Below are 19,293 nucleotides of genomic sequence, written 5' to 3' on the forward strand. Positions count from 1 at the left end.
TGCTATCTATCACATTCTACTTTTAACATTGAGGTGCTATATATCACATTCTACCTTTAGAAATGAAGTTTGTTTGTCCCATTCTACCTTCAGTATTGAGCTGCTTTATGCGATTCTAATTTCTGCCAATTGAACCGACGTGCTACATGTTCTAGTCTATCTAGCCTATAGTGCAACGGATCTGCACGTCATATTATGTGATTTGTTGAATAGCTCAATCTTCCACATCACCGAGCTTTAAAAGGGGTTTACCTTGTATCGCTAAATGGGACATTCGGACTAATTGTTTCCGAGAAAATAGCGGAGGGGGGTGGGGGAGGGGTAGTAGTGCGAAAGACATTATCAAGTAAAATTATTGATATATGTACGACTGTTTAACCGAAGGTCTCGAGTTCGGATCCCTGGCTGAGTCAGTAGAGCATCCTTGTTCACTTAGCTCTAATGGGTTCCTGATTTAAGTTAGGGAAAGTGAAGGCGGCTGGGCGTAGTGCTGACCACATAATTCCTTTAGATGTCGAAGCCAAAGAAACACGTATACTCTACTTCTTCTTCCACATTGACTGCCATGTTCGAAAACGTAACTCATTTTATTAGTGACAAGACTTGCATTGCATGAGGTAGCATGATGTAGCATGAGGTAGCTTGAGGTAGCATGAGGTAGCATGAGGTAGCATGAGGTAGCATGAGGTAGCTTGAGGTAGCATGAGGTAGCATGATGTAGCATGAGGTAGCATGAGGTAGCATGATGTAGCATGAGGGAGGTAGCATGAGGTAGCATGAGGTAGCATGAGGTAGCATGAGGTAGCATGAGGTAGCATGAGGTAGCATGAGGTAGCTTGAGGTAGCATGAGGTAGCATGAGGTAGCTTGAGGTAGCATGAGGTAGCATGATGTAGCATGAGGTAGCATGAGGTAGCATGATGTAGCATGAGGTAGCATGAGGTAGCATGAGGTAGCATGATGTAGCATGAGGTAGCATGAGGTAGCATGAGGTAGCATGAGGTAGCATGAGGTAGCATGAGGTAGCATGATGTAGCATGATGTAGCATGAGGGAGGTAGCATGAGGTAGCATGAAGTAGCATGATGTAGCATGAGGTAGCATGAGGTAGCATGAGGTAGCATGATGTAGCATGATGTAGCATGAGGGAGGTAGCATGAGGTAGCTTGAGGTAGCATGATGTAGCATGATGTAGCATGAGGTAGCATGAGGTAGCATGAGGTAGCATGAGGTAGCATGATGTAGCATGAGGTAGCATGAGGTAGCATGATGTAGCATGAGGTAGCATGATGTAGCATGAGGTAGCATGAGGTAGCATGAGGTAGCATGAGGGAGGTAGCATGAGGTAGCATGAAGTAGCATGATGTAGCATGAGGTAGCATGAGGTAGCATGAGGTAGCATGATGTAGCATGAGGTAGCATGAGGTAGCTTGAGGTAGCATGAGGTAGCATGATGTAGCATGAGGTAGCATGAGGTAGCATGATGTAGCATGAGGGAGGTAGCATGAGGTAGCATGAAGTAGCATGATGTAGCATGAGGTAGCATGAGGTAGCATGATGTAGCATGATGTAGCATGAGGGAAGTAGCATGAGGTAGCATGATGTAGCATGATGTAGCATGAGGTAGCATGAGGTAGCATGAGGTAGCATGAGGTAGCATGAGGTAGCTTGAGGTAGCATGAGGTAGCATGAGGTAGCTTGAGGTAGCATGAGTTAGCATGAGTTAGCATGAGGTAGCATGAGGTAACATGAGGTAGAATGAGGTAGCACGAGGTAGAATGAGGTAGAATGAGGTAGAATGAGGTAGCATGAAGTAGCATGAGGTAGCATGAGGTAGCATGAGGTAGCTTGAGGTAGCACGAGGTAGCATGAGGTAGCATGAGGTAGCATGAGGTAGCATGATGTAGCATGAGGTAGCATGAGGTAGCATGAGGTAGCATGAGGTAGCATGATGTAGCATGAGGTAGCATGAGGTAGCATGAGGTAGCTTGAGGTAGCATGAGGTAGCGTAAGGTAGCATGAGGTAGCATGAGGTAGCATGAGGTAGCATGAAGTAGCATGAGGTAGCATGAGGTAGCATGAGGAAGCATAAGGTAGCATGAGGTAGCATGAGGTAGCAGGAGGTAGTATGATGTAGCATGAGGGAGGTAGCATGAGGTAGCATGAGGTAGCATGATGTAGCATGAGGTAGCATGATGTAGCATGAGGGAGGTAGCATGAGGTAGCATGAAGTAGCATGAGGTAGCATGAGGTAGCATGAGGTAGCATGAGGTAGCTTGAGGTAGCATGAGGTAGCATGATGTAGCATGAGGTAGCATGAGGTAGCATGATGTAGCATGAGGTAGCATGAGGTAGCATGAGGTAGCATGATGTAGCATGAGGTAGCATGAGGTAGCATGATGTAGCATGAGGGAGGTAGCATGAGGTAGCATGAAGTAGCATGATGTAGCATGAGGTAGCATGAGGTAGCATGAGGTAGCATGATGTAGCATGAGGGAGGTAGCATGAAGTAGCATGAGGTAGCATGATGTAGCATGAGGTAGCATGATGTAGCATGAGGTAGCATGAGGTAGCATGATGTAGCATGAGGGAGGTAGCATGAGGTAGCATGATGTAGCATGATGTAGCATGAGGTAGCATGATGTAGCATGAGGTAGCATGATGTAGCATGAGGTAGCATGAGGTAGCTTGAGGTAGCATGAGGTAGCATGATGTAGCATGAGGTAGCATGAGGTAGCATGATGTAGCATGAGGGAGGTAGCATGAGGTAGCATGATGTAGCAGGAGGTAGCAGGAGGTAGCATGATGTAGCATGAGGTAGCATGAGGTAGCATGATGTAGCATGATGTAGCATGAGGGAAGTAGCATGAGGTAGCATGAAGTAGAATGAGGTAGCACGAGGTAGAATGAGGTAGAATGAGGTAGAATGAGGTAGCATGAAGTAGCATGAGGTAGCATGAGGTAGCATGAGGTAGCTTGAGGTAGCACGAGGTAGCATGAGGTAGCATGAGGTAGCATGAGGTAGCATGATGTAGCATGAGGTAGCATGAGGTAGCATGAGGTAGCATGAGGTAGCATGATGTAGCATGAGGTAGCATGAGGTAGCATGAGGTAGCTTGAGGTAGCATGAGGTAGCGTAAGGTAGCATGAGGTAGCATGAGGTAGCATGAGGTAGCATGAAGTAGCATGAGGTAGCATGAGGTAGCATGAGGAAGCATAAGGTAGCATGAGGTAGCATGAGGTAGCAGGAGGTAGTATGATGTAGCATGAGGGAGGTAGCATGAGGTAGCATGAGGTAGCATGATGTAGCATGAGGTAGCATGATGTAGCATGAGGGAGGTAGCATGAGGTAGCATGAAGTAGCATGAGGTAGCATGAGGTAGCATGAGGTAGCATGAGGTAGCTTGAGGTAGCATGAGGTAGCATGATGTAGCATGAGGTAGCATGAGGTAGCATGATGTAGCATGAGGTAGCATGAGGTAGCATGAGGTAGCATGATGTAGCATGAGCTAGCATGAGGTAGCATGATGTAGCATGAGGGAGGTAGCATGAGGTAGCATGAAGTAGCATGATGTAGCATGAGGTAGCATGAGGTAGCATGAGGTAGCATGATGTAGCATGAGGGAGGTAGCATGAAGTAGCATGAGGTAGCATGATGTAGCATGAGGTAGCATGATGTAGCATGAGGTAGCATGATGTAGCATGAGGGAGGTAGCATGAGGTAGCATGAGGTAACATGATGTAGCATGAGGTAGCATGATGTAGCATGAGGGAGGTAGCATGAGGTAGCATGAAGTAGCATGAGGTAGCATGAGGTAGTATGAGGTAGCATGAGGTAGCATGAGGGAGGTAGCATGAGGTAGCATGAGGGAGGTAGCATGAGGTAGCATGAGGTAGCATGATGTAGCATGAGGTAGCATGATGTAGCATGAGGGAGGTAGCATGAGGTAGCATGAGGTAGCATGAGGTAGCATGAGGTAGCATGATGTAGCATGAGGGAGGTAACATGAGGTAGCATGATGTAGCATGAGGTAGCATGATGTAGCATGAGGTAGCATGAGGTAGCATGATGTAGCATGAGGGAGGTAGCATGAGGTAGCATGATGTAGCATGAGGTAGCATGATGTAGCATGAGGTAGCATGATGTAGCATGAGGTAGCATGAGGTAGCATGATGTAGCATGAGGGAGGTAGCATGAGGTAGCATGAAGTAGCATGATGTAGCATGAGGTAGCATGAGGTAGCATGAGGTAGCATGATGTAGCATGAGGGAGGTAGCATGAAGTAGCATGAGGTAGCATGATGTAGCATGAGGTAGCATGATGTAGCATGAGGTAGCATGATGTAGCATGAGGGAGGTAGCATGAGGTAGCATGAGGTAGCATGATGTAGCATGAGGTAGCATGATGTAGCATGAGGGAGGTAGCATGAGGTAGCATGAAGTAGCATGAGGTAGCATGAGGTAGCATGAGGTAGCATGAGATAGCTTGAGGTAGCATGAGGTAGCATGATGTAGCATGAGGTAGCATGATGTAGCATGATGTAGCATGAGGTAGCATGATGTAGCATGAGGGAGGTAGCATGAGGTAGCATGAGGTAGCATGAGGTAGCATGAGGTAGCATGATGTAGCATGAGGGAGGTAGCATGAGGTAGCATGAGGTAGCATGATGTAGCATGAGGTAGCATGATGTAGCATGAGGGAGGTAGCATGAGGTAGCATGAGGTAGCATGAGGTAGCATGATGTAGCATGAGGGAGGTAGCATGAGGTAGCATGATGTAGCATGAGGTAGCATGATGTAGCATGAGGTAGCATGATGTAGCATGAGGTAGCATGAGGTAGCATGATGTAGCATGAGGGAGGTAGCATGAGGTAGCATGATGTAGCATGAGGTAGCATGAGGTAGCATGATGTAGCATGAGGGAGGTAGCATGAGGTAGCATGATGTAGCATGATGTAGCATGAGGTAGCATGATGTAGCATGAGGGAGGTAGCATGAGGTAGCATGAGGTAGCATGAGGTAGCATGAGGTAGCATGAGGTAGCATGATGTAGCATGAGGTAGCATGAGGTAGCAGGAGGTAGCAGGAGGTAGCATGAGGTAGCATGAGGTAGCATGAGGTAGCATGAGGTAGCATGATGTAGCATGAGGGAGGTAGCATGAGGTAGCATGATGTAGCATGAGGTAGCATGAGGTAGCATGATGTAGCATGAGGGAGGTAGCATGAGGTAGCATGAGGTAGCATGAGGTAGCATGAGGTAGCATGAGGTAGCATGATGTAGCATGAGGTAGCATGAGGTAGCATGAGGTAGCTTGAGGTAGAATGAGGTAGCACGAGGTAGCACGAGGTAGCACGAGGTAGAATGAGGTAGAATGAGGTAGCATGAGGTAGAATGAGGTAGCATGAGGTAGAATGAGGTAGAATGAGGTAGAGTGAGGTAGCATAACGTAACATGAGGTAGCATGAGGTAACATGAGGTAGCATGAGGTAGCATGAGGTAGCATGAGGTAGCATGAGGAAGGGCAAGCATTTTATGAAAACATGTGATACTGAGGGTAAATGGCAGAAAATTGGCTCGCGTCGTTCTTTGCAACTTCAGTATGCGAATGGCTGTTTGTGCCTTCTGTTATTGTTTTTTTTTAAACAGCTTACATTAAATTAAAAAGTAATTGTTACTGCTGTCTCTTCGTCAAGATCAATTGGAACTGTCCCTGCCGTGAAATATTTTCTACTTTTTTGCAAGCTATTAGTGAGCAAGTTTGGAGAAGAAAAAAACCTGTTAATTAAAATATTTTTAACGCCGAGAGATTAATTAATCAAAGCAATTTGAACTTAAAATATTCAATCGACTAAAGATGGTCGAATAAAGATTGTTAATCCAACAGTTCGATTTCCGAAAGGAAGAAATATGTATTCGTTGTTTTCACACGTTTTTCTAAACTTTTTATTTTTCAGGTAACCCTCGCCGACCCGAACACTGTCAGCTTACTTCAAGTCGTTATCCTCTGTAACTATCGCTAACTTAACACTGACAGAATTTTCTTTTTCAGGTATATCTACCGGGGTGGGGTAGGGGGGGGGGGCACTCACCCCAGAGCACGATGAAACAGAGAGAAAAAATAATTGATACACAAAATATATACTCTAACCAGTGTCTTCGATCACCGGAAATGTGCAGTGCCTTCACTCTCTTCATACACCCGGAGAAAAAAATGTCTGAAAGAAACCCTAGCCCTAACCAATTTCCCAAATAGAACTCCTCTCAGCATTTAACAGACCAACATCACATAGTAAGACTACATCAAAGATCAATTGCAATTGACATTCGGGAAAAAAGTCGTAACTTTGACAGTGTATATTTCGATACTTCAATTTAAAATGAGCTTTAAAATTAATTTTTCAACCCCTTTTGGCGCCCCCTTAAGCTCTACACCCGGGGCTGCCGCCCCACCCACCTCCCCTTGCTACGCCATGGTGGTCAGTCGTCTATCAGTAAAACTAAAACGTTGAGGTTGGATGTCAAGACATCGTGGGGGGAAATAAGAATTTTGTTAAGGCGCTTTGAAACTGATACACTACAAAATTATATACGCACATATACGTATATATAGCCATATATAATTATATATTATACATATATATGTATCTATATATATATATATATATATATATATATATATATATATATATATATATATATATATATATATATATATATATATATATATATATACTATTGTGTGTAGATGTAGATGTAGGCCTATCTATGTATGTGTGTGAGAGTGCCTATAATGAGGTGATCATGCAGACAGATTATACCTGATTATTGATCAATATTTCTTACGATTGAATGCCGTGTGAAACGTATCAAAGCCATGTTCAATCTGTACACGATTCACTGACATGAGGTGAAAACTTGGCGACCCGACAAAAAAAAAGTTTGGGGCACGTCTGATTGGCTGGCGTCGACACGAATAGGGGCGACATCTAACACGGCGACGTCGTCCGGCGCATGTCCCTTTTGTCGGGGACACGCGCTTTAGCCACACCCACTGCCATATAAGGCGTTTAAAGGCGGGGAGAACTAATATTTCGGGGTACCGAAGGCGTTGGTATTTTAGTTAAATTTCAAAGTAAAGTTTAGTGAACAATGCCCAGGGGCGGGAGGAGGGGGTGCTAAAAGTCCCCGAGGGACAGATAAGCCCTCCAACGTCTGAAGCGCTAGAAGGGCCCGACTAGTTATGCTGACGATGAATCACTTTTCAAACCGCCGACGTCGAGATCGTTTCAATGTTTTCCTGAGCTAGCTTTTGGCTGCAAGGGAGTTTTTGTTTTTTAGGATACAAAACTTCAAGTACTGAAACTTGCACGAAACTACTCTGGGATTCACAATTGCAACTTCTGACTCCCGCAAGAAATTGCGTGTGCACGCGAGGCAGGTTGAGGGAAACTTTATCCAAATCGCTGAGCTGCTGATTCTCTACTGCCAGAACTGTTGGATAACAATTAGGTGAGCGCTAAGTTTATTTTTAAATAACAGAAGTTTGAGAAGCAAACCTTGAGCTAAGGTGATCTAGACCTAGTTAATGCACCTTAATAAATACATCTTTGATTTCCATTTTCCATTCCCCTGCATGGATAAATAGATGGAGCATCTTACTGATACCACTACCCAAACCCTAACCACTTTCTCAACCCTTGTCCGAATCCCAAACTTAATCTGGGACTTATCATTAACCTAAGAGCAATACCAGCAGAAACCAAAACTTATGTGACATTGTATTCTCCTATCGGCGAACGTACAAGAAGCTAGTATCGATATGTCCTTGTTGTGAACTCCAGCGTGACAGTCAACGATAGCGTGATTGCAGCGATCACGTTACGTGACGTTTTATTGTTGTACCATATGTACATCTCAGCCTTTACCTTTACATTCTGGGTAAACAATAAACATACATCCTCTACTATACGTTTAGCCGTACCATCTCCACACGGACCTTACCTAACCATCATTTAGCATAAAACATAAACATATGTATCGCTATATGCGTGTCAATATATTATTTAAATCTTACGGCAAAAGAAAAAGTACCAAAATGCCCCATGAGTCTTTACCTTTCTCTTTTAGTTGCTTGCAAATGAAGTCTTTCAGTTTGAGGGGGGGGGAGGGTTGATGCTAGATATATCTATAAATATGTCTGTGGGTGGGGGAGGCTAAGCTTCTACGTTCCTCCTCCATCTCGTGATCAGACCATGTCTATACAAATGAACATAAAGAAAACTGATAACAGATCAGCGTATAATTTTATACAAAACTTATGTGTTTCAAATGCCCCCCCCCCTCCCGCAGAAAATTGTCTGAAAGTAAGACTGTTGCCTAGCAAAACAGTTTGAGCATATTTGTAATTTGAATAAATTAGAGTGCCACCTCTGATATAATTTAGCCACCTCTGACATGATGTAGCCATATCTGACATCACCTAATTCCTAGAAAAACTGACCTTAAGCTAGTCTTGTTATAAAGTAACTATCTTTCAACCCAGTGACTTAAAAAATTTCCAGACATTGTCTTCTCTCGTGCAAATGTCACGACAATATTTGAGTATAGCTTAGGATTAGTTGTTCGGTTACACGCCTGTATAGCAAAGCTTTGGGTTAACTTCCAAAACGATTCCTCGGAAAGCTGGATGTTTGTGAGTAAATTACTTCTTACCCTCTTCGACCTTTGACATCTTCTTCTTCGCCTTTTTCAACCCCCAGTGGAGCACATGCCACTTTTCCAAGATTTTTTTGATCTATGGTATGTTTTCAAATTTTTTCCGACTTTTTCCAGTAATTTTCATGTCTTTTTTTTTATTCCTCTAAGTTAGATGTTTTTTGGGTCTACCTCCTTTTCTTGACCCTTCCGGAAAAAATGATGTCTAATGTCTTGCTGGTGATTCTAGTTCTTGGTATTTATCTCTAACTTCTTTTCCCAATGTCTTGCTAAACTGGGATTTATACTATGCATACTACTACTGTACCAGGTACTTTGTCAGAGAATCTTGGCAATAGCTGTAAGACAGTGGCGTAGCGAGGTCGGGTGTCACCCGGTGCGGCACTTAATGGTGTCACCCCCAGAGGCGTAGCGACCCTTCCCGGAGACATATTTTCAATTTGCACCTCCTTCAAACTTTCGTTTTGCACCCTCCTCCCCCCCCCCCCCCCTCAAACTTTCGATTTGCACCCCCCCTAAAATTTTTCTCTATATATTTTGCTATTTTTTTGCCTTGGTGTCACCCCCCTAAATGGTGTCACCCGGTGCGGTCCGCCCCCCCCCCCCCTCCCCCCCTCGCTTCGCCTCTGCCTATAGGTACTGAAGTAACGGACGTTTATAGAGTTATTCTACACCAACTCCCACCAAGTTACAAGATTAAAAAAAAAATTATACAAACTTTCCAAAAAATGCTTCCAGATTCGATTTTGATTATTGGAGGCTTGCCAATTACCACTAACACCTTGACTCCACAGCCCAATCAATTACTAGCATTAAACAATAACAAGCAATTGGAATAAAAACCTTCAAGATTATGTATTTTTCTAGCACCTCTAGTTACAGGCATATTGGAAATCGTTTGGGCTTAACCGTGACTACTTCAGTCTGATATTAAAAGCTTGAATCGGTTGATGCTTAAACTAAGAAACCTCCGCCACTCAGTTCAATAGTTCGTGTTATTTTTTTGTTTTTTGTTGTTTTTTTTTCTGCTTCAGTGGGTTTTACAAGCGTAGGGATTGTGTGATTAGTAACTCAAGCGAAAGGATTGTATTGTGTGGTTAGCACCTTGACCGAAGGGAATATTGGTCAGTACCTTGACCGAAGGGATTGTGTGGACAGCACCTTGACCAAATGGATTGTGTAGCTAGTAAGTCGACAAAAAAGATTGTGTGGCCAGCACCCTGACCTAATTGATTGTGTGGCCAGCACCCTGACCTAATAGATTGTGTGGCCAGCACCCTGACCTAATGGATTGTTTGGCCAGCACCCTGACCTAATGGATTGTTTGGCCAGCACCCTGACCTAATGGATTGTTTGGCCAGCACCCTGACCTAATGGATTGTTTGGCCAGCACCCTGACCTAATGGATTGTTTGGCCAGCACCCTGACCTAACAGATTGTGTGGCCAGCACCCTGACCTAATGGATTGTTTGGCCAGCACCCTGACCTAATGGATTGTTTGGCCAGCACCCTGGCCTAATAGATTGTGTGATCAGCACCCTCACAGAAGGGACAGGATGGGCATACCAGGACAACACCTTGGCGCCGGTACAGCTCCTTGTGTCAAGGACCAGGCCTAACCATAATGTTTGACCTCAATTCTGCAGGTTAGAAACGAAGGCTGGTATATCACAAAGGATTCTAGTCCTTCGTGTCGGTGATCGTACGCTCTACCTCCCAACCACGCGGTCCCAATAGGGTCCTACTCATATATTAACATCACCTTTGTCTTCCCACCCCATGCATCGTTCACCGGGGCGCTGTTCTCGAACATTTGTAGAAATGAGACCATTTGTGTAAGACCGCGTCAAGAAGGCAGAAATGAGACCATTTGTGTGAGACCATTTGTGTGAGACCCGCGTCAAGAAGGCAACCAGAGAATCAGGCATTTGAAAACGTCTGCCCAAGAGCAGCTCAGCTCCGAGGGAGCTCAACACGGAGAGCTGTTCAGCTCTGAATCACTTTGGCTCCTATTGGTTCTTCATCATCTTCAGCGGGCTCTTCTCAAGATCTCGAAGCGCGGTGTAAATAAATCATTATCATTATTATCTCAACGGTTCTTTTATTAGCATCGGACATGACAGGGCTAAGGGGGAAGCCGTTGAAGGTGGGCGGGTTGAATTCGATAGAGGTGATTTCAATGCAGATGTATGTGTTAAGAACACGAAGTTACGCGAGCTATTTATCGCACGGGGTTGCGTTGAGAAAAATGGCACATTTTTTTTTCGTTTGTCCTCTTTAAAAAATCTGGCAACTGTAGTGACGTACAAGGGTATTGAAATAATAACGCGGGGCACTTGACGTCCGTAAGAAGGGCACTCTAAGCCATCTGCTTCACAAGCACGATTTATTTTTTTCCCATCTTTTATTTTTTTTTTATTTGACGGAGTCTACTTGAAATACTGGAGTTAGCGCAACTACTAAAGACGACGGCCATGTTTTTCATCCTCAACATCATTAATTGTCGGAATTTTTAAAACCAAATTCACGTTTTCAAATTTATATCAATTTAGATTTTTTTTCGGGAACAAAGGTCTTTAAAGTCAAACAAGATGTAAGTGGCAAGGCGAGGGGTTGTTGAGGGGTCGTAACATATTTATTCGGTGGACTCGGGTTGTTACAGAATGGAGGCTCTGTTTAATTGTACGCTCCTTACGCTGCGAGTGATGTTCTTAGAAGATTTCGTAGGTTCCAGCTTTTCATAGGATGCTTCAATATTTGGTGTGGAGTTTAACAAGCCCCCCCCCCCCACCACCACCACATAGGATGCTTCAATATTTGGTGTGGAGTTTAACAAGCCCCCCCCCCCCACCACCACCACCACTCTGTCCCCTGCTTCTCGTCAAAACCAAACGTAAACAATAGTAGAAGTGTCTTTAGAAAATCGTTCGAATCTAATCGCTTAATAGGTTCGTGATAAAAAAGTAGTACTTCAATTTTCCTTCAATTTTAGACTTTCTTTTTCTCGAATTAATTTTTAAAATTTAGCTTAAAGAATTTAAAAGCTATGTGTTTTGAACATGTCAATTTATAATTACATAGTTGTAAATTCCAAGTTCTATGTGACATATTATTTATTTATTTCAATTTGTATTTTCAGATCTAAAAAGGGAAGTAACCAAAAGCCACTGCAGACGACAGCATGTCCACCGAGGCTGACACGAGTGTCAGTGAGTCGGGCCTGTACTTCAGGAACTCCTTCCACGCCCAGAACCTCTACAACCTCCACCACAACCCGCACCTGATGAGCGGGTTCCAGTCCGGCCTGGAACACAAGTTCGACTCCCGGGACGGGCGGGAGCACCACGACGATGACAGTGAAGACAACGACAAGCTCATCTCTGTTGACGAGTTCGACGACAGCGACAGCGAGGATGTTCGTAGCTGCAGCACCCTGAGCCCCACCCCTTCAGACAACACCGTCAACAGCAGCTCGTCGTCCCGGCTCTACGGCTCCGGCGGGAGGAGCCACGGCGGAGGGAAGATTAGAAAAAAGTCAGGGTTGGCTTCCAAGGTCATGGACGAACAGGAGCTGCAGAGCTTAAGGCTGAAAATCAACAGCCGAGAGAGGAAAAGGATGCATGATCTAAACTCTGCTTTAGACGGCCTACGCGAGGTTATGCCTTACGCTCATGGTCCGTCTGTGAGAAAGCTGAGCAAGATCGCAACACTTCTGCTAGCTAAGAACTACATTCTCATGCTGAATTCATCGCTGGAGGAAATGAAGAAATTAGTCAGCGATATTTACCACGGGTCCCCCCGACCCCCAGGACTACCGGCAGCGCTGCCGCCCCTGCCTCCGTCTCCTCAGTCTACAGCCAGCACCTCGGTGTCCTCTACTGCACCTGTCTCAGTCAGCTCTGGAAGTCCCATCACGTCCAGCAGTGACACCGTAACCCGCAGCTTACCTGGTCGCTCACAAACCCCCAGCAGTAAAGCCTCCGACTGCCCACCCCCCACACCTCGACCAGTCCACCCAACCATGTCCATAGCCAGCATGACCGGGCACCACCTACCCAGCCCCATGCTCCCGCTGCCAGTCACAGCACTGCGGACGCCCGTACCTGGGCTGACGCCCCACGAGCTAAGCGCCCTGACGTCCGCCTACGGAATCCCAAAACACGACATTCAAGGGATTCAAACCTACCCCACTCACGATCGTGCTCATGCTTTTCAGCGTTGGCCCGTCCCCTGCGCATGCGCACAATGCCTAACTGGCTCTGGCCATCTATCTTTAGGACTACATTTAAGTCGCTTCTCGCATCCACTCCTGTCATCGGCGGCCTCTCTACATCGAAAAAATTGACAATTTTATCACCATTAAACTTTTTTTTTAATCAGCGGGATAATTAGGTGGCTGTTTAAAATTAAGATATCCATACTACAATCTTTTATTTATTTCATGCACCTGTTCATCTTAAGACGATATGAGGTACAAGCTAAGGAGATTATACCGTGACCTGCAAAGAAAAAGAAAACATTGCGTACCTCTAACCAAAGTAAAAAAAAAAACTTGACGAACTCTGAATTAACTATCTTCATTTCAATTCACAACGAAACACTTGGATACAGTTAATGTTGTCCACATAATCTCATCTACATTTTTAAACAAATATTTTTCTTGAACTTTTTTACCTATAAATTTTACAATCGAAAACTTGACACCAATTTTCTGGTATTAATGTTGTTGCTTGAAACGATAGACTCGTTCAACCAACTGTTTTTAAATGTCAACATTTTTCTCTGCCTTCATTGTTAGGAGACAATGTCGAGTGAAACATCTGTGATAAATATGGAAGCCCATCTGTACAGTATTTTGTATTTGATTTTTCTGTTTGGTTAGATACTTAGTAAAAAAAAATGTTAAAAAATCCTAATTCCAAACTAAATGCCAACCTACATATTATTTTGCAATTTTAAAATGGCACCTTTACCATATTACATTTGTTTTACATTATATTTTGTTTTGTCGATTTTAATTTTTACAAAGACTATTGTCGAAGTACTCTGTTCATACACTGAAAAAAAAATCGAAATTCGAAATAGGGATTTTAAAATTATAAGCTTAGAAACTGTTTTCAATGTATCACGGAAACAGCCAGTGTGGCTATTATTGTACAGCTTGAGTACCTTTTGGTAATCTGTTTTAGCAAAAAAAAAACAGATAGATGGACTGAGTTAAATCGTAGCTTTGGAGGCTATTTATAACAGTAGCCTACACAACAAAACAAATCTTTTCAACACCAATACTGACAACGTTTTATAGTGGCCACTGTAGAAGTTCTAATTAAAAACCTGTCCTAATTAAAGCAATTCACTAATTAAGACGATTTTCATAGCAGTACGTTCTCACAGGCTAAACCACTGTAAATATGTTTATATATTTCTTTGGAGCGGTTTCCTAACATTTAAATTACATTAATTGGTCAAAGCTTCATGTTATAGTTTCAAGACATTTTGTTACGCGAGCACTATTTTATTTTTATTTTTTCTAAACACACACATTGACTGTGCGATGCGTGCTAGGTATTAAAGTCACACGGTCGTTATTTTAACATACGTGTACGTTTGATGTAGTTTTTCTTTAATTTAAAACATAAAATTGTGTTCCAAAGATTCTGATTAGCGGGGCCGCCGATAACTAGTTTCACGCACATCGAAAATAAATGTGCTATCCATAAATGATTCCACCCTACCTCCCCCCCCCCCTTTCCAACTCTATCGGTACACGTCGTCACAACAATTCGGACCCATCCCCATAAAATGACGTCACAAACATCCACTCCAACCCCTAAAATAGCCATAATTGTAACGAAAATGTACTCATTTGTTTTGTCTTTAATAATAAACTATATAAAAAACTTTTTTAAAAACCACGTTTTTCATGTGTAGCAACGGACTAAAAAGGAGAAAATAAAATACTTAAAAAAAACTTTTTAAAAAACCACGTTTTTCTTGTGGACTAAAAAGTAGAAAATAACTATTTACATACATTTGATGACAAAAAACGTGGGTACGTTCACCATCAAATTTCCCGACCCATCTGCCCGACCCACGTTTTTTGTAATCAAATGTATGTAAATAGTTATTTTCTACTTTTTAGTCCACAAGAAAAACGTGGTTTTTTAAAAAGTTTTTTTTAAGTATTTTATTTTCTCCTTTTTAGTCCGTTGCTACACATGAAAAACGTGGTTTTTAAAAAAGTTTTTTATATAGTTTATTTTCTACTTTATCTAATGACTTGATTAAGTATGAATTGACTAAGTGTTTATAAATACACGGACTAAAAAAATCTTGAGCGACCAGGATTCGAACCTGGGTTGTCGCGGCCACAACGAGAAGTACTAACCACTATACGATCACGGCCAGCGCGCTCACATCGATTGGGGCCGAAGTAACTGTGTCAATAAGCCTCCAGTCTTGTCGGTATCTTTAGAAATCATGTCCTCAATTTTATGGTCCTTGGGGCGTAATTAAATTAAGCTAATTACGGTCTCTAATTGCTAGTTTTTATGATTGCATCTGAAATTGTTAGGCGAAAGTAACCTGCATGCCAAATTTCAGATCTATAGAGCAATCAGAAGTGGGCTAATTTTCGATGTCAATTTTAACAACAAACACACAAACGCGAAGCTGAGTTAATAAAAACGTGTTAAAAATAAAAACTACGTCCTATTTCTTGACCCCCTTCAGTCCCCTGAGCTAGCACTTGAAGACTAAGTAAACTTATTTTTCTGTAGGGGGGGGGGGCTGCATTTTGTGACGAGGGGTAAAGAACAGGGGACTCACAGCTTATAAAACTGTAGGCTTCTAAATTTAATTACATACCTACCATATGAGCGTTCAACTTAAGCTTAATTCCACTTCTAGCACATTTTGAGGTGTAAACAGTCAGAGTATGCATAAAAAAAAAATTTCACGAACTTTTTTAATGGTACCAATTTATTTTTATTAATATAGCTAGCTTTACAGAATTCTAATAGAAAAATTCTACGGTATTCTGTTTAAATCGTGTGTGGTTTCCGTAATGTTTTGTTTTGTTTATGAACTTATTCCTACACACTTTGTTAAACTCGCCTTTTCCTACTGCTTGGGTTGTGTGTTGTATAGAATGAAATAAACACTTGAAAGAAATGACATCTTTGGTTTTTCCTTTCATTTAATTAAGCACAGTTTCATTAAACAGGTTAAAACTTGTGTAGTCTGTTATAAACTAAATTTTAGTACAAGCTCTGGGTATCATGGCCTGATAACATTTAATTATCTTTTAACTAATTAAGGATTTGGGCTTTCGGATGTATACTCCCCGGGACATAACCCCCTCCAGCCTGTATATAAACCATATAGACAAAAAAAAACTCTCACGTACAAAAAAAAACCTAGACATAAAGCCTTACGTTTCAGATGTATATAGTACTAGTATAAATATTAGTGTAGTGGGCTATATGGTTTATTAAATTTAAATTAAACCTAAATTACTGTGTTTAAAAAAATTACCAAATTAATATTTATTTATTTTTAATTTATGAACTGGCCATCTCTGATCAACTCAGATGTTCTTTCAGGCCAGTTAGTTCTTATGTTTTAACATACTATTTCGGCGGTTGCCAGTTAGTTCTTATGTTTTAACATACTATTTCGGTAGTTGCCAGTTAGTTCTTATGTTTTAACATACTATTTCGGTAGTTGCCAGTTAGTTCTTATGTTTTAACTTACTATTTCGGCGGTTGCCAGTTAGTTCTTATGTTTTAACATACTATTTCGGTAGTTGCCAGTTAGTTCTTATGTTTTAACATACTATTTCGGTGGTTGCCAGTTAGTTCTTATGTTTTAACATACTATTTCGGTAGTTGCCAGTTAGTTCTTATGTTTTAACATACTATTTCGGTAGTTGCCAGTTAGTTCTTATGTTTTAACATACTATTTCGGTAGTTGCCAGTTAGTTCTTATGTTTTAACATACTATTTCGGTAGTTGCCAGTTAGTTCTTATGTTTTAACATACTATTTCGGCAGTCTCAGTTTTGTTTCGTGTTCCCCTGTTGTGATAATGAAGTAGAGGGTGATGGTCAAAAGGTGTATATCCAATCATAGTAACATCTGTATGTGCAAATGTAGACATCGGAGCCAATTGACCCAAAGTGTGAAGATGTGAAGTCGACTTGTTTGAGAAACGCTCATCGTCTGTCTCTTTACTGTTCGTTGGCCACATTTTAAAAATATGTTTTAGTTTAACCCAACAAAACTAATCTGGATTGAGACACAGACAGCTGTCTCTTGGTTTTGTCTGTTCTGTGTTAAACCTAGACTTTCTCTGCCTTTTGTTTAACCTAGACGTTCTCTGCCCTTTGTTAAACCTAGACTTTCTCTGTCCTGTGTTAAACCTGGACCTCTCCCACCCTTACAAAACCTAAACTTTATCTCATCTTAACAAAAACTAAACTTTCTCACACCTGTACTGATCCTAGACTTTCCCTCTCTAACTTTAGCGCTATTTATCTAACTAAAAATCACACTTATTTTTTTTTACAAAATAGATAAAAACAACTCAGGCGATGTAATACTAAAATCCTCTCGTCCATAAAACTTTTCATTTATCCTGCATTGACATCACCGTCTGGAAGATCGCTAAACTACTAACACGACAAGTCTAGGGTTCGAATCCTGGTTAAAATCAGCAAACCCTCCCTGAGTCCACGCAGTTAAGGAAAGTAAGGCGCTGGGATTAGTGCTGGCCTTCGTATGTCGAGGTCACAGAAAGAGGTGAACTCTACTTCACTTGCCCAATGGACCGTCATGTTCGAAAAGGTACCCTGTCTACATGTCTTGTAAAAAAAAAATTGTTTAAACTTAAGCAATGAGAAAATACAAGAAGTTTAACAAGAAATCTGAGAAGCTTAGATAAGTGTTCTGTACTGAAACATTACCACAGGAATTCTACAGGTTTTGTGACGAAGATCTTGTCTACTCCTGGAGTTTTCGGTACTTAGAAAAACTCGAGCAAGTTTTCAAACAAAAATGAAAGGAAAAAAATCCCCCAGTCTTAAAAGATAATCAAAATTTTTCAGCGTAAATCCCAGATTACATCGTCCACCATCCATCATATCTATTAACCAGCTATTACGGGATTTACCAAGCTCATTATTCGCGTGAAGTGAGAAAGATGGATGCTCCACATGCACTATTTTTGTTTTAATGACGTATCACATTTCAGGGGAAAGAATCCGAGAAAAATAGAGACAACCACTTGATACCCGTTTTATAATTTATTTTTTAATCTCTTATTTTTACTTTTGACAATAATCGGGGATGCCTTTTTTCTTAACGGGTTGTGGGAAAAGAGGGGGCAAGGGATATATCAGCTTATGTCGGAAGTGATCCACATATTTCAGTATTAGTTCAACTACAGTTGCTAATATATTTATTAAAAGATGGTGAATTTAAATAGGAAAGTACTTGAACCACTTTCTAGTGCCCCCACCCCACCAGGGAGCAAAATATATGGAAAAAAAAACCTGTGGGGTGGTGTACTAAGCCAAGTATAGCAGTCAAACTTGCAAGCTTTATTTTAAATAAACCGGGAGTGATCTCCCCTAAACTTTCTCGAATATTCTTATATAAAACAACAGGGGATCGGAACTCGGGCTATAGACATGATTTGTAATCCATTTTAAATACTTAAATATTTAAAAATAGAATAAAATCTTGTAGACAAAAGAATTGCACACCAAGTGAACGCCAAATAAAATGTGCATCATAATGCGGAATATTATTAGTACTTTATAAACTCACATGCGTTTTTTGAGAAATCGGAAGTAGCGTAAATTACTAATTCCGGTCAACGGAAATTACTCAAAATTTAACAGAAGGTAGAGAATTAGATCTTTTACTTACATGTGAAATTTCATTTATCTATCTGAAATAGTACTCAAGTTATAGGCTTTTGAAAAATTCAAAGTAGAAAAAGTACCACTTCCGGTTATCGGAAATCGCTCAAAAGTTGATACGGATCTACGATTTTGATAAAATACTTATATATGAAATTTCATCAACCTAGCTGTAACGGTACTCAAGTTATCGTGTTTACACACGGACAGACAGACAGACACACAGACATACGGACAGAATTGCAAAGCCAAGTTTTTCAGACTGGATTACGCATAAAACCTCTTAATTTTGATAAATCTGGATTGATAATTTTTGTCCGATTAAAATAAGTCCTCTATGTGATGAAGGACTGAGGTGTAATACGGTGAAAATTGTTAAAATTTCAAGTGATTTTTGTGCACGATTACAATACTTTCTCTATACTTCGTATATACGAGAAAGTAAAAATTAATAAGATGGTGATGAATAGGAGTGGTGTGAGGGGGAGGGGGGGCATCTGTGTATTATACAGGCCTGTTTTAACATACATATCACATATACATTACCTTGTGGAGGTCGATGTGTTTTGGTCCAACTACTCCCACTTCGACCTATACACACAACCCCGCCTTATATGTATACATGCTTTTATATTTTGATTGTCGTTTTAAAGAT

At 41.6% G+C, this 19,293-nt stretch overlaps 1 protein-coding gene across 1 annotated transcript; it reads left to right on the forward strand.

Moving 5' to 3' along the window:
- Positions 1–7,279: 7,279 nt before the first annotated feature.
- On the forward strand, positions 7,280–13,557 carry LOC131951796 (oligodendrocyte transcription factor 3-like). The gene is made up of 2 exons (XM_059314194.1): positions 7,280–7,508; positions 11,854–13,557. Exon 2 carries the CDS (start codon positions 11,896–11,898, stop codon positions 13,057–13,059), a length of 1,164 nt encoding a protein of 387 aa, XP_059170177.1. The 5' UTR covers positions 7,280–7,508; positions 11,854–11,895; the 3' UTR covers positions 13,060–13,557.
- Positions 13,558–19,293: the final 5,736 nt, after the last annotated feature.

Source organism: Physella acuta, unplaced genomic scaffold (genome assembly GCF_028476545.2).
Source record: "Physella acuta isolate Inbredline_101_S28 unplaced genomic scaffold, ASM2847654v3 ptg000829l, whole genome shotgun sequence".
Classification (NCBI taxonomy): Eukaryota; Metazoa; Mollusca; class Gastropoda; family Physidae; genus Physella; species Physella acuta.